Source organism: Lipomyces oligophaga, assembly GCF_038497815.1.
Source record: "Lipomyces oligophaga strain CBS 7107 unplaced genomic scaffold V1516scaffold_2, whole genome shotgun sequence".
NCBI classification, from domain to species: domain Eukaryota; kingdom Fungi; phylum Ascomycota; class Lipomycetes; order Lipomycetales; family Lipomycetaceae; genus Lipomyces; species [Lipomyces] oligophaga.
The window spans coordinates 745,615-759,336 of NW_027117786.1; the positions used below are offsets into that span (position 1 = coordinate 745,615).

Here is a 13,722-nt window from a genome sequence, read left to right on the forward strand (position 1 = left end):
CGTTGATTGTTTTCATTTTATTTATGTGCTTCAACGGAAGGGAGAAGGGGGTTCTCATTTTGGCGGAAGTGAGCTGGTTCGGGAAGACTGTAAACAAGGGCGCGTCACACGGTCGCGACTATGAACTCCATTGCCGTGCGCGGCGGCTGGTTGTCCTGGTAGCCATGCTGAAGAATTATTACGTTTATGGAGTATTAAAATCCAACTCTGTGCGTTTGCGGCAGAGGCGCCACGGAACGCGAATTCTTCCCAATTGGGAAATGAGTCAACAGCCAAAAAAACTAAAGGTCCATTCGACCCAGTTTACCGTCCAGCTTTCAGTTTTTGGTAGACTGTCTGCTCGTTTGGGATTATCGCCAACGATTGATCTTTCTTCTGGTTCTGTACTGTTTCAAGATCTTTCTGTCGGTCGTTGTTCTCATTGTTCTCGTTGCTATTGCTGTTCTGCTTATCGGCTGCTCGCTAGCTGCTGTTATTGCGTGGATTAGCCAGTGGGTTTACGCTCGTTTCGCTCGTTTCGTTCTATAGTCCATATTAGAAAAGGACAAAGATTTGGATAACGGATCTACATCTGTCTGCGTCCTTCTGATATTGCTACCACATTTTAATCATGGACCGCTCTTCTCCATTGGCTGCAATGCCTCCTCCGACAACTCTTGGTGGTCTTCCTAGAGGCGTAACTTCCTTCTGTCGTCCAGGAGGCCATTATCCTACGCAGCCTTCTTCCTTTGCCTCTCGCATACATGACCGGGCCTCATTTGATTCTCCCACATCGACTCTGGCCGCCGATCTCTCGCAAAACTTTCATATCGCCAAAAGCTCTCCCGTCCAGGCGACTCCACGTCGCTCGCTTTTGCAATCGTTTTCGTTCGGCAAAGACACTGCTGGTATGATTGCCCTATCTGCCTCTTATCCCGTCTAGGAAATTCCTAATACTAATACTCTATTTGATAGTCAAAAGCACGTCTCCCGCAGACATTCCTTCTTCTCCTGGAAATGATTTCATTGACATTTCGCCGCTTCCTCACAAGTCATCCAGAAATCAACTGCGCCAGGATCCAACGTATGTTTGAACTTTCTACGAATTAGGATCATTCATGTCGTTCTGACCCTCATAGTGACCGATCTTCCGCTACTGCTAATCCTCTTCGGCCTGATATCAGGCCGGCTCCTAGACACAAAGCTTTCTACAGTATGGACTCGTCGCGTGCGTCGTTCATGCGTGTACCTAAGCCAATTCCGCTTGTAGCTCTTGATAGTGCCTTTATGGATTCTCCTGAGCACCGTCCTGGCCCTTCTCGTACAGTCTCACTAGGTCTCGACACTCCGAGCTCACGCGGCTCCGTGCCTGGCGATTTAGATTCTCCTTTATTAGCTTCTGCAATAGGATCAGGTCAAGGACTGGGTTCAGGCGGGTTTCGTCCTGCGCTCAATGCCAATTCTGATTCCCCTTTAGCTGCTTTGGTTGCTCGCCCATCTGGGAAGGCACAAAGAGCCAAGTATCGACGTACACACAGCATGTACCAAAAGCCCGAAGAATTTTTGGGTACCCCTACCTCTCAAGAGCGGGCATCGAGTAACCTTGCTGTTGTACGATCTCCTCAGCTTGATTCGTCAATTTATACTACTAATCTGCCACACTCTGCACCGCCCAATAGCGGAGATCCTTTTCGACGTATTGATGCTAGCACATTAATTGATCTTATGGATGGCCAGTTCAAAGACCAATACGATCAACTCTATGTTATTGATTGCCGGTTTGAGTATGAGTATGATGGCGGTCACATTGATGGGGCCATCAATTTGAATGGTATTCAAGACATCGAACAAAAGTTTTTAATAAATCCTTTAAAAGGCGGAAAACGCAATCTACTTGTTTTCCATTGTGAGTATTCGCATGAACGTGCTCCTCGTATGGCGTGTCATTTACGGTCTTGCGATCGATCAGCAAATGTCGCAAACTATCCCAAGCTAGATTTTCCAGACATTTATATTCTCAATGGAGGATACAGAGATTTTTTTTCCATTTACAAGACACATTGTCGGCCGCAGCAGTATATTGAGATGAGAAGCGAGAAGCATGTTGAAGACTGTGAGCGGGAGATGAACCGGTTCCGTCGGAGTATGAAGCGGACCTCAAGTTCATTCAATGGAATGGGCAACACTAGTGTGTCCAGCCTTTCATCAACCAGTTTTTCCGGACGCAGCAGTAGCTCGTTGATCGATAGTTCTGTACTGGGATCTGGAGGTTTTCATCCCGACTCCGGACGTTCAGCTTCGTTTGTGTTTCCTCCACCACGAACAAGTTCTATTCGGTTACCATTCCGACAATCGTCCTCATTTCACCCACCACTACGGACTAGTAGTAGTGGCTCAAGCACTAGCATGAGTTCTGCAAGTGATTCGACAGCAGATACTGATTTCACATCAGATATGGAGGGGATTGAGTTTTCCCAGCCGACATCTTTCGCATTCTAATTCAGTCATTTTTGAAATTTACCAAGGGCGTTATTTTGATTCATTTTACATTTAGTTGAGTTCATTTCAGTTCATTCATTTTACCTTATTTCATTCGTTGAAATTTATTTGAGCATTTACTACCATATGGATTACCATATGAACCAGACATTTCATAAGAAGCATCCATGGATGTGGGGACAGGATATCGAGATATAGCGCTAGTATAATAATGAAAGAAGTCGCCAAGCGAGGAATGGACAAGTATTCAGGGGTTGATATTTGAAGAAGAGATAGTAAAGTATGCGAGGAAACAAGATCGGGAAAAAGAGGAAAAATTCGATCAGGAGTGCGGAGGATTGGAAGTTGGAAAGAGGATTATAACTGTACGTAGGATTGACAAATGATATAGTATCGTAACTGTGTAATCGGATAGTAAAGAATTAAGATAGATCCATGACCGACGATTGAGCTGGATTAGATGATGTCACTGCGGACTGGGTTTGCGACGCACCGACGAGGTCGTCATGATCGAGACCGTGGACCGTAAGAAGCCGTCCGCTTTCGGTTTCCATTTCTTGATTAATTTGAATTTGCATGTTATGTAAGGCGTCAAGGATCTGTGAGAATTGGGCTTTGCGTGCGGACCAAATATTTTTGCCATTAGAGATTTCTGCTTGCAAGTCGACGAGGTCTGACTCTAGTTCTGCAATCCGGGCGATGACTTCTTCGCGAGTCGCGTCTAGGTGCTGCGAATTCATACTTTTGACGATGGCGTTGTATTCTTTCAATTGCTGTCTGCGGCCATGAGATGAGGCCTTCGCCGTCTCGAGCGTAGCTGTGTATTGTGTCGCGAGTATTTGCTCTCTCTCAAGACGCAATTTTTCAGACTCATATTGGTCTACTTCTTGGGTCGTGACATCTATTTGGAGCTGTAACCGAATCAAGTATAACTCGAATCCGTCGAGATTTGAGTCAATGGCGGACTTGATTTGCGCAAGATTACTCGTCGCGCTAATTGCAGTAGAAGGCAAAGCATTAATAGATCGCAGTAGTCGTCCATAGACAACTTCGTTAACCGATAGACGCTGGTTGACTACTTTGTCTAAAACTGTTAGAATCATCTTATAAACGTTATTGATTAAGTTACCGTAAATATCAGTCATTTTATTCTATTTCTAGTCTCGTTCACAAATATTTATCTGAAAAACAATTTATAAGGAATCTAATGGGAGTTCGGCCATTCCATCTAATTGCGGACATACTCCCCTCTACTGCACATTATATCAGATCAACGAACTTATTAAGCGACAAAATGACTGGATTATCAAACGATGATTTCAGAAAATTACTTCAATCTGGTTCATCAGTCTCAAGACCAAGGTCGGAAGCTACAACGATCAATAGCGCCAGGTATAAGTCATATCCATATCGTTCGAACTTCAATAGGTATAACAACAATAGATCTACAATTTTGCTTTGTACTGACTGAACAGGACGCCAACTAATTTCGAAAAAAAAAAGTATCCTACTGTTAAGGAAAATACTCCGAAGATTAAGAAAGTACAGAAATATCGAGATCGTGCTGCAGAACGGAGAACTACGCAAGAAGACGTATCCGGGGTACATGACGATGAAGAGCATAAGCAAATCAAAGGACTGGATTTTCAGCTTCTGGATCGTATAAAGCAAGGCGATTTTGGTGTAGAAGATTCTCAAGATGTGGGGGATGCACAGGATCAGAGAAATGATCAGGAATTGGACAAAATGCTAACTAGAGATATTGCTGTGAATGAGGGTGGAAAATCAAAAAGAGAACTGTTGGATGAACTGAGAAGAAAGCAGAATGAGAAATCCAAATTTAAACCGATTGGGAAAAAAGAAAGTCATACCGGAGACGTTCGAAAACATCTTTCTCATGAGCACCATGGCCATCATGAACATCGAGAGCACCGTGAGCACCGTAAGCACCGGGAACATCATGGCCGTCATATTCATGATGACCATCATCATCATAGATCTCATCGTCATCAAAATAATAAATCCGAGAATTCAAATAAAGAAAAATTGGAAATCAGCGAATTAGAGTCAAATATTTCCGAAGCCAAGCATACTACGCCTGAATCGTTGAAGCAATCTCAATCTCTCGAAGCTCCATCGCACTCAATTTCTTCAGGGCCCGTCGAAACTCCAATAATAAGGAAACCTACATTCTCTGAAAGCGATGACGACGTGGACATTTTTTCAGACGCAGGCGCTGATTATAATCCTGGCGATGATGGCGATGGCGATAGCGATGACAATGAAGATGAAGATGACGATATCAATGATGGTGATGGTGAGGATGAGGATCGTGTCGAATCTGATTTACTGCCTAGACAAATCATAAACAGCACAACTATCATTCCGGATGATAAAGAACTTTCAAGTCTAGTTGCCTCCATCCGCGCAAAACGGAATCAAGGTTTAATGCCGCTGCAACCGTTAGGTGGTGACTATGATATTGATATCGATATTGGAGGGGAGGGCCGCTGGGTTGACGACGAAGAAGATGAGCATGACATATCAAATAAAATAAAAAAGAAGAAAAAGTTATAGATAGCTGTTAGCATGCAATTTAAATCAATTACAACAGTATATGTATCCTAAACTATCAAATAAATCAAACTTTTATACTCCTAAATCAATCAATCCATGCAAACCATGCACAATCTATTACATAAAAAACCGAATAAAACTCGGTACCAAATCTGCAGCGGTAAATCTAAAATGTTAATGCTAAATTAACTAGCGGTCGTCAATACATATGAAGTCACGGCCGAAAACCTTTCAGCAGTCAATTTCATTGCAACTTTGTACAACTCAATTAGGATTTCCTGTCGTCTGATCCTTTCCGACGGATCGTCGGTTTTCGACGAGTCGACAATAAACTGCGCCATCGCGTCTCGTGTCAATTTCCACACAATCGCGTCCCGTTCTACAGTCATTGTAGCCGTTCGCTCAGTCTCCGAGAAAAATGGGAGTTCGCCCGCCGTCGTTCCTGGCACAATGGCTTCAGTGAAATGTCCCTGCTCATAATCATTCTCGGCTTTTAAAATTCCAGATTCAACTATATAGAAAGCCTTAGAATTCGTATCTCCCTGATGAAACAATATCGTGCCTTGTTCTAGTCGTTCTCGAACAAAATATTTACTTAACGGACGCCAAAAGTCAGCTGGATACGGCGATAAGGTGTAAATTATCTGCATCCATAGCGTCAAGGGCTGATCATGATCTAGCTTGGCACGCAAATCCGTCTCATTTTCTTTTCCTTTACCCAATGGTAACTCTGAGGATTCCTCTGTAGGCGAAATCAATTCGCTCCGAAGTGTAGGATCCGTCAACATTGCACTTGAACTAACTCGCTGAACAAAACCTTGGCGAGGAGACACAAACTCCGCTAGTGAATCATTTTCATTACTCAAATTTGATTTAAATCCAGAACCGATGTCTCTTGGCGCAGAACTTGTTCTCCAGCCTCCTTCTGCGCTGCCAGCATGCTCCGAACCCGCAGAAGACGCTGCGATCGTCTGTCCTTGCAGAGCTCGAGTCTGAAGTTCTCGGACTCGATAGTAAACCGCTAGTAGCTCATTCTCACACCACTCTAATGCAGAGTTCAAATCTTGGAATACATTATTTGCTGCATGCACGGCATGCTCTAAATCAGTTTCGTTCGAAGCTCCCTGGCTGGACAAACTAGTGTTCCATAATCCAATCGCAGCAAGACTATGTGCTGTCTCTGGGGCCACCGAACAGAAAATAAAATCAATCCTCTTCGTATTTAAGAGCCGCTTGATACGACTAAGTGCTTCTCCAGCAGAAAAATCAATGCCGGAAACACCCTGAAAATCCAGCACAAGATATTTGATTCGCGTATATTGTTCGTCGTGTACATGTTCTGCATCAGCAATAATGCTTCGAATCTTGCTCTCCATTGAAACAATCGTCCCAAAGAACAAAAATCCCGTCAATTTCACCACAAAGATTTCGTGGCCAACGTCTTTCAGGAACTGCTGCTGAAAAGGATGACGACGGACAGTTGATCTCGCAACGGCACCGGAATACGTAGCGCTAATTGCAGACTTGCGGGATGACTCCACAACGAATGAGCCACAGGCCAAAATAATTCCAACTATAATACCATAAACGAAGTCCCATGTACCCATGACCACTATAATTGTCACTATGACAAAGTACTCGACCCGGTTCACGCGTTTCCAGGTATCATACAACGCTTCTCGTAAGAGCTCAATACCTAGTAAAAAAATCAACGCTCCGACTACCATTACGGGAATCACGCCAATTACACCAGGACCGGCAATCATTATGCCAGTGGTTGCGAAAGCAAGCATGAAACCCGCAATACGACTATCTGCGCCGCTGCGAATGAACAACAAACTGTTGGTGTAGACCAAGTAATTTTGAATGCTTCCCGCAAATCCAGAAAGAACATTAGAGATACCATGCGCAATCAATTCACGATCAACATCAACATTGTCTACATCCACAGACACGGCAAGAGCAGGGACATTAATAGGCACATGCAAAATGCCGAAAAAGGTGAGTGCAAACATGGCTGGAATCGTGGAGAACAACGCGGGCCAATCTACAGCTGAAAACTTGTAGAGTTTGTAGAAATTATACCATGGCACATTTGCTTCCGGGCTGACAAACACCCAACCTAGTTCTCGAAGTTCGGGAAGTGATATACCGGAAATGACAGACACAAGAACATGGAAAGCAATGAAAACAATGATAAAATATGAAGGAACAAGAAGAGGATGATTGACAAAATGCTCAAGAACCAAGAGAACGAAGGCTAGCAATAATGGAATGAACCACTTCAAGAAAACCATCGGTTCAAACAGAAAGCGTGCAGTTGCGAAATCATATTCAAGATTCCCTTCCATTCGTGAAGAAACCTCAATTCCGGTGGCAACAAGGAACCAGCCCACACCACCAATGCACCCGACAAGAATGTGCCTTGGGAAAAAACCGATCAAGGATCCGATCCGGGCAGACCCAAGAGCGAAAAATACTATTCCAGTAATTACCGAGGAGATAGCATATGCAAGAATAGTGGTTGCGATGACAGAGTCCCTATTGTCTTCGCCAATTCGACCCAGGAGAGTATAGGCCATTGAATGAAAGAAAGGGACAACTTCAATCATCTCCGATCCCACCCCCCCTTTAAATACAGATCCACCGGAAGAGTAGACTAATTGGGAAATTATACAAGAAACGTAGAACATCGACAGACCTTCCGGACCAAGAGAGGAGAAAATCGGTTCGCCAATTGGAAACAAAATCATTCCATATGAAAGACCATCCAGGACATTTAGCAACAGTCCCAGAATGACTGAAGGAATATATTTTAGCGGTAACAAGATATCATCTCTGCAGTCTTGAACAAGCCCGACGAATGAAGGGAAAAGAGGTTTCGCGCGCTGGAAAATGCGTGGACGACTATAGCCACCGTGGCCATCATCAAACCGGGAGCTGGTGCTGGACAATAAAAATTTGCGAGTCTTGGAAAATGCTTTGCCAAACCATGAGGAAGCATGGGCTACTCTCGAACGAGGAAGAGGCCAGTCTTGAACGCTGAATTCCGAGCTGAATCTTGACGAACCGTCATTATTTTCGGCACTATCGGATCTTGTTAAAAGTGGAACATCCTCGTCAATTGAATCAACTTCGGCAGCATTAAGAGGGTCATCAGATACTGTGATATGATATGTATATTGACTTTCCTCAAGGGACTGGTCCGAGGACCTGAAATAGGCAGACAACTCACTGTCACGTCGAGAGTCAGTCGATCGAAAGGATAACGACTGAGGTAAGTCTGAGGCCGAGTCTGGCGAGACGGCTACTTCGGAAACCGGAGATGACGAGTCGGACGAGGATCGCAGGATCTTTGTCAATGTTGATTGGGAGTTCACAGACGAGATCGGCGGAACAGATACCGGGGGAGGCAGTTCAACATTCATTGAACCTAGAGAGACCGAAGTCGAAGGCGATTGATCGAGAGCAAGCTGAGCAAGCTCAGCGGTATAACTACGGACATGCCTAGGAGAATCTGGAGTACAGCAGGTCAGATCAAGGAACGTTGTATGCAAATATGGAGCGCGATCAAATAGAGACACATACCTGAAACAACAGAGCTGTTGCCAACAAACGCGAGAGCAGAGGGAGATCTGAACGGACTAATCGACGACGGTGCAGGAGAAGTTCCGTACGAAGCGAGTCGAATATGTGTCTGCGCGTGAGGTCCAGCCAGAGAATATCGGCGAACGTGCTGGCTAGCAGGATCTGCGGACGATGATCTTTGCTGTGACGAGGAAGGTTCTCTGTCGATTGGAGGCGAAGACGACACCATGTCTTGCACAATGTTCCGAAGTAGCAACTGTGCAAAGACCTACGAAAAGAGCTGACCAAAGTGTCCTAATCCAAACAAGCAAAATTTAAGAAAGAAAAGGAAGAAGGAAGAAAAATTGGCAGTCTTCTGTTTCCTGGTCGACAAGGAAGAAAGGATGTCTCCACAAAAAAAAAAAAAAAATGGCGATGCCCTGTCGAGGCCGCAGCCAGACAGTGTTATGGGTACATTCATTCAGAATTTAATTAGATACGTACGCCAATGTCTCTGAATCTCAGGTTCCAAAATACTTTTCAGCCGCAAGCCCAGCGCACGTTCCCTACATACGCGCATTGCATCATTTTTAGTGAATAAGCGTCCAACCGCAGTATTCTTATGCTGCTGGATTCCCACCGGAAACGCATGGGACGCCGTTTTGAGTTTAATCATACATCCACAGTAGGGGAGTTTTATGTCGAATAATTCCTAAAGTTCGTTCGTTTATTACTTCAATATACAGACAAAATAGGTTTCCATTTTAACGGAGTTTTATAAACAATTAATCTCTTTTTAACAAAAAAAGTAAATCAATGAAAAAGGCAAAGTCATGCACCAATGCTTTGCCCCTTCGCTTCGTCCGCTCCTCCGAATGCACCGCCAAAATGCAGCGCAGGCCGCTGAGAAGGGTTATCTACACTGACGTGCTTAGATCGTTCCAGCGTGTCCTTGACCCATGTGCCCATATCAACTTCTATCGTTCTGTTTTTCACCAGCCAGGGATGAGCCAATAGCTTTGCATAAGTTGGCCGAAGAACAGCGTCTTTATTTAAACTAAAAATTGTTAACTCATTACTCCATTAAGATGCAAGCTCGGAAAAGAAGGATACATACCACTGCTTCACAAAACTGGCCGCTTCGTGTGAAAATCGAGGTTCCGGAAGCGATGGCGGCTCGCCATCGACAATCGCACTCAGCTGCGAAAACACATTTCCATACGTTTCTGGAGGATAAGGATAAGAACCATTGGCAATCTCGAGCAGTGATAAACCCAAGCTCCAAATATCCGATTGTACGGTGTATGTGCCTGCGTCATTGGGATTCACGGACTTGATCCGCTCGGGTGCCATATATGACTGGCAGCCGACATTTGTTCGAGCCATCGAGGCCACTAGATTGCCACTGACTCCAAAATCACACAACTTTACCGCGCCCGACGTCGAGGCGAGAATATTTGTCGGCTTCACGTCCCGATGTATAATGTTATGCTTGTCCTTTAGAACTTTTAAACCTCGAACTACAGACTCAGTGATCTTTGCCAAGTGCGATTCTTCCACACCTCCTCTATAGAGTTTATCTAAACTGGCGTCCATATACTCCATACAGATGTAGACAGCACCTTCGACGAAAAACGCTCCAAAAAAATCAACAATGTAGGGCGAAACGCATTTGTGCAATACATCAAGCTCCATTAAAATTTGCTGGAATTTGATTTCATCCAATTCCAACCGAATCTGCTTCATCGCCATGATAACCTGTGTTGGCTTATGCAACACCTTTGACACGGTACCGTAATTGCCACGGCCAAGCTCTCCAAGTACTTCCAAATCATCTAACGAGATTGTAAACGACGTTCCTGAAGCAAATTTAATACCATGAGCGTCGATTGACGCTTTGCCAGCGAAATTAAGCGACCCCGCTTTGACGTCGATAATGTTTGAATACGAAGCAAATAATTCACCTGGATTGACATTGACATGCATACTTCTTGTACCAGGACGGCCAGAAATATTATTAACATTAGCATTATTAGTCGAATTATTATTATTATTAGTGTTGTCGTTGCTGAAAAGACCTTTGCTATCGTGATTATTAGAAGGAGGGGTACAGGACGTGCCAGGTAAAGTCATCGAGCCTGGTGGGAGACGCATCTTGGGACCTCGACGAGCAGAAATGGTTGCGGACGCCATCTGACCAGCAGAGACGTCTCCAGGGCTGATTGGGCTATCAATATTCATGTTTCTCCGTTCGCGCAAGGAAAGTCCTTGGCCACCTGTAGGGCGGGCAGGTCTGCCAACCAAGCTGCCGCCGACACTCGAAAGAGGACTAGAAGGAGAAGAGAGCGGACCAGACGATGCAGGAGAAATGGGAGTAGAAGGATTCGATCGTTGTTGCCGAGACTGCTGGAATTTCATGATTCGTTCCTGAACATCTGCGGGTATTTGAGTATGGATAGCTATGCCACGAGCCGAATGCAATGGTGCGAGAGGATTTGGGGAGCTTGTGGAGCCAGTGGAGGCAGAAGAGGTAGCGGCAGGGACGGAAGAAGAGGTTGAAGAAGACGAGGAAGAGGATTGAAATGCAGATGAAGATGTCGATAGGAGAGTAGAGGGAGGGGCATTATCTCTGGTTAGACCAGAGACGGCCGGACGAATAAAGGATGCCCGTGAAGACGCAACCGAGGCCGACTGGATCGCAGGAGTGGGCTGGGAGGAGGAGGAGGAGGAGGCCACGGTCGAGACGCCAGGAGAGATATTGAGAGCGTTCAGGTCTGACGAAAGAAGCAGGGAGGAGGCCGGGGTCGGGCTCGCGGACGAGGTAGAAGAAGATGGCGGGGAGCATGAGATGGAGGATGCTGCGGTGGTCGAGAGGGTAGCGACGACAGGCGCGACGGCCGCTGCGTCGTCGTGATTTGGCATGAATTTATGGGGACCGGCCGAGGTCCTGGATGCTGAGAAGAGGGCGAGGATCTGGAGAATACGGACCGGGGGAAGGCGCAGGCAAAGCAGAGGAAGAAGAAAGACTAGGAAAATGGGAGCAGTCGAGGATAGAGGGGCGGATGGATTGAAGGACTAGTCGTGGGGTCTCTCGCAACTGAGATGTGCCGCTAACTGGAGGACCGGTTGTGAGCGATAAACCGGCCTGCGGGCAATATAGGCGAGGCTGTATATACTGGACCAAACGAGCAGGAAGCAAGCAGGAAGCCGGTCACGTATGGTAAGAATTGAGACCTGTTCCTTAAGGAAACAAACAAATGCAGGGAATTTGCAAACAAAAGATCGAATTATTTGACGAGTTTCGTGTCCGTCTGGGGATCGTCAATGGTCCTCGTTGTCATAGAGACCTACCACACACGCTGTGCAAGACACAATTTTTCAGGCTTCTCGTTTCGCTGTCGTAGTTCACTTGTCTGCCGGCGAGCTGCGGCTGAATTGCCACCTTGTCAAACATATTAACACGTGATAAGAGTGGGACGCACGTGTGATTGGAGTGTGACTAGTGAATTAGTGGAGTGGTGGTGAGCGGTCAGGTGATATCATGTGACTGAGCGGAGTGGTGCGCGGGGGCTGGTCGCGTCTGATTTAGGTTCACGCGTCGAGGTCGCGCAGGAATGGATGGGATGGGATTTTTAGATCTTTTTGCTGGCGTGGACTAGAGTTGTCTGTGGAGACGATTTCAGTGCCGACCTGGACTTTCAGCTCGATCTTTGTGCTTCGGGCTTATTTACCTCGGATTGAGTGCAGTTTCTTGCGTTATTCTCAATCTTTTTCTAATTTTTGAGCCGATCAACCTGGCCCTGTGTGCCCAGTCCAGTCTTATATCGCCATCTCACAGCTGCCTGTACCCTCTCGTGGGCAAGCCAGTCTTAACTTTCACTTGATATCAAAATGGCCTCTCAGACTCCGTTTCCATCCTCCAAGTCTTCTCGGTCAAAGAGAATCCTCATATCGACGCATTCATTTCCAAAGTACCATGCACCGCTCTCCCGCCACTATTCGGCTGTCAAGTCCTCCAGCCTGGCCTCCTCGAGCTCGCAAGACTCGATGAAATCCGCTTCCTCTTCCCCCTCTCATAGCCCCTATCCCGCAACACCCTCTTTTGACCTCTACACATCTTCTTCTAGCGAGGTCCGAGAGAACTTGCCTCATGACATTCAGACATCTTTGATCCAGGTCGGCATGAAGGTACGAAAGAGCATCACCGAGGGATACAAGTTGCCTGCCACCAAGCTAGTTTACGGGGACTCCACTGGTTCCCTTGCTCGGCATTCCAACTCGACTCCCATTACAAGTTTCGAAACGTCTCGAGCTTGTCAGCCTAGCCGGTCTTTGAAGCGAGGTCGTCAACCGCTAGACGAGGATTCTGACGAGTCCGAGTATATCATGACGGATGACGACGAAGATCAGGGAATGGGTGCCATTGAATTCTCTAATACTACTAATAGTGGTGGAGATCTACCTTTTCATAGGACCCCTCTCGTCAATTTTGCAGCTGAACAATTTAATCATTTATATGATCCCGCCAGTGGAGAATTCACCGATGCTCCATTCCTGGTGGCTCAGAGCGATCTTATGATGGACACTGACCGATAAATCGCTTTTGCTATTTAAAATTTGATTTTAGGAGGTAATGTAATGGCTATGCTAGTCTGTCTGTTTTGCTATTTTGGTTTCTAGTTTTGGTGTTGGTGGTTTGAACTTAATGCAATTTGTTTTCTATTTATCCTGCGAGCCGAGATCTATCTGGTTTTATCTTTATTCGAGAAGTTATATTATGAGCTGTTCTAAGGTATTACGAGACGTAATACCGCATAATACATATAAATATTTCCTAAAAAGAGCAGTAACGAGCAATCTGTTCTAAGCAGCTGTCCACTCCAGTACTGAACCCCCTCCGATTTGAGCGAACCCTGACCACCGATATCGCAGGCCCACAAAGAGCCCATCAAAAAAATTTCAAATCTGAGAGAAAGCAAAACTGAAAACGACCAAAATCGGTATAAAAAAACTGTCGAGACCGAAATTAGACGATCTTTGAATAGCGCAGAATTTGTTCATGTTGATCGCATGATAGCGTGGCTGTTGTTGTCGTTGCCG

At 45.6% G+C, this 13,722-nt stretch overlaps 6 protein-coding genes across 6 annotated transcripts; 3 read left to right on the forward strand and 3 right to left on the reverse strand.

Moving 5' to 3' along the window:
• Positions 1 to 610: 610 nt before the first annotated feature.
• On the forward strand, positions 611 to 2,478 carry V1516DRAFT_684034 (Rhodanese-like protein; the record flags this gene model as incomplete). The annotated part of the gene is made up of 3 exons (XM_066923537.1): positions 611 to 887; positions 955 to 1,063; positions 1,119 to 2,478. 3 exons carry the CDS (start codon positions 611 to 613, stop codon positions 2,476 to 2,478), a joined length of 1,746 nt encoding a protein of 581 aa, XP_066778868.1.
• Positions 2,479 to 2,546: 68 nt separating this feature from the next.
• Positions 2,547 to 3,672, reverse strand: V1516DRAFT_670765 (uncharacterized protein). Its single transcript, XM_066921439.1, has 2 exons — positions 3,608 to 3,672; positions 2,547 to 3,562 (listed from the first exon to the last, which is right to left on the reverse strand). Exons 1-2 carry the CDS (start codon positions 3,621 to 3,623, stop codon positions 2,901 to 2,903), a joined length of 678 nt encoding a protein of 225 aa, XP_066778869.1. The 5' UTR covers positions 3,624 to 3,672; the 3' UTR covers positions 2,547 to 2,900.
• Positions 3,673 to 3,772: 100 nt separating this feature from the next.
• Positions 3,773 to 5,055, forward strand: V1516DRAFT_662668 (uncharacterized protein; the record flags this gene model as incomplete). Its single annotated transcript, XM_066920454.1, has 2 exons — positions 3,773 to 3,906; positions 3,954 to 5,055. The coding sequence occupies 2 exons, from the start codon at positions 3,773 to 3,775 to the stop codon at positions 5,053 to 5,055; spliced, it is 1,236 nt and encodes a 411-aa protein (XP_066778870.1).
• Positions 5,056 to 5,240: 185 nt separating this feature from the next.
• V1516DRAFT_684037 (sulfate transporter family-domain-containing protein) lies at positions 5,241 to 8,872 on the reverse strand (the record flags this gene model as incomplete). The annotated part of the gene is made up of 2 exons (XM_066923538.1): positions 5,241 to 8,572; positions 8,644 to 8,872. The coding sequence occupies 2 exons, from the start codon at positions 8,870 to 8,872 to the stop codon at positions 5,241 to 5,243; spliced, it is 3,561 nt and encodes a 1,186-aa protein (XP_066778871.1).
• Positions 8,873 to 9,328: 456 nt separating this feature from the next.
• On the reverse strand, positions 9,329 to 11,974 carry V1516DRAFT_670769 (kinase-like protein). The gene is made up of 2 exons (XM_066921440.1): positions 9,740 to 11,974; positions 9,329 to 9,679 (listed from the first exon to the last, which is right to left on the reverse strand). Exons 1-2 carry the CDS (start codon positions 11,542 to 11,544, stop codon positions 9,454 to 9,456), a joined length of 2,031 nt encoding a protein of 676 aa, XP_066778872.1. The 5' UTR covers positions 11,545 to 11,974; the 3' UTR covers positions 9,329 to 9,453.
• Positions 11,975 to 12,513: 539 nt separating this feature from the next.
• On the forward strand, positions 12,514 to 13,002 carry V1516DRAFT_609327 (uncharacterized protein; the record flags this gene model as incomplete). The annotated part of the gene is made up of 1 exon (XM_066919292.1): positions 12,514 to 13,002. A coding segment is annotated over one exon (489 nt), but the record flags the coding sequence as incomplete, so codon positions are not given.
• Between the last annotated feature and the right edge of the window lie 720 nt (positions 13,003 to 13,722).

Bases quoted from the DNA above. Each gene is read 5' to 3' on its own strand.
- V1516DRAFT_670769 (XM_066921440.1), bottom strand. From the start codon at position 11,544: ATGCCAAATCACGACGACGCAGCGGCCGTCGCGCCTGTCGTCGCTACC. The intron at 9,680-9,739 runs GTATGTATCCTT...AACAATTTTTAG, and splicing joins GCCAGTTTTGTGAAGCAGTG to TTTAAATAAAGACGCTGTTC.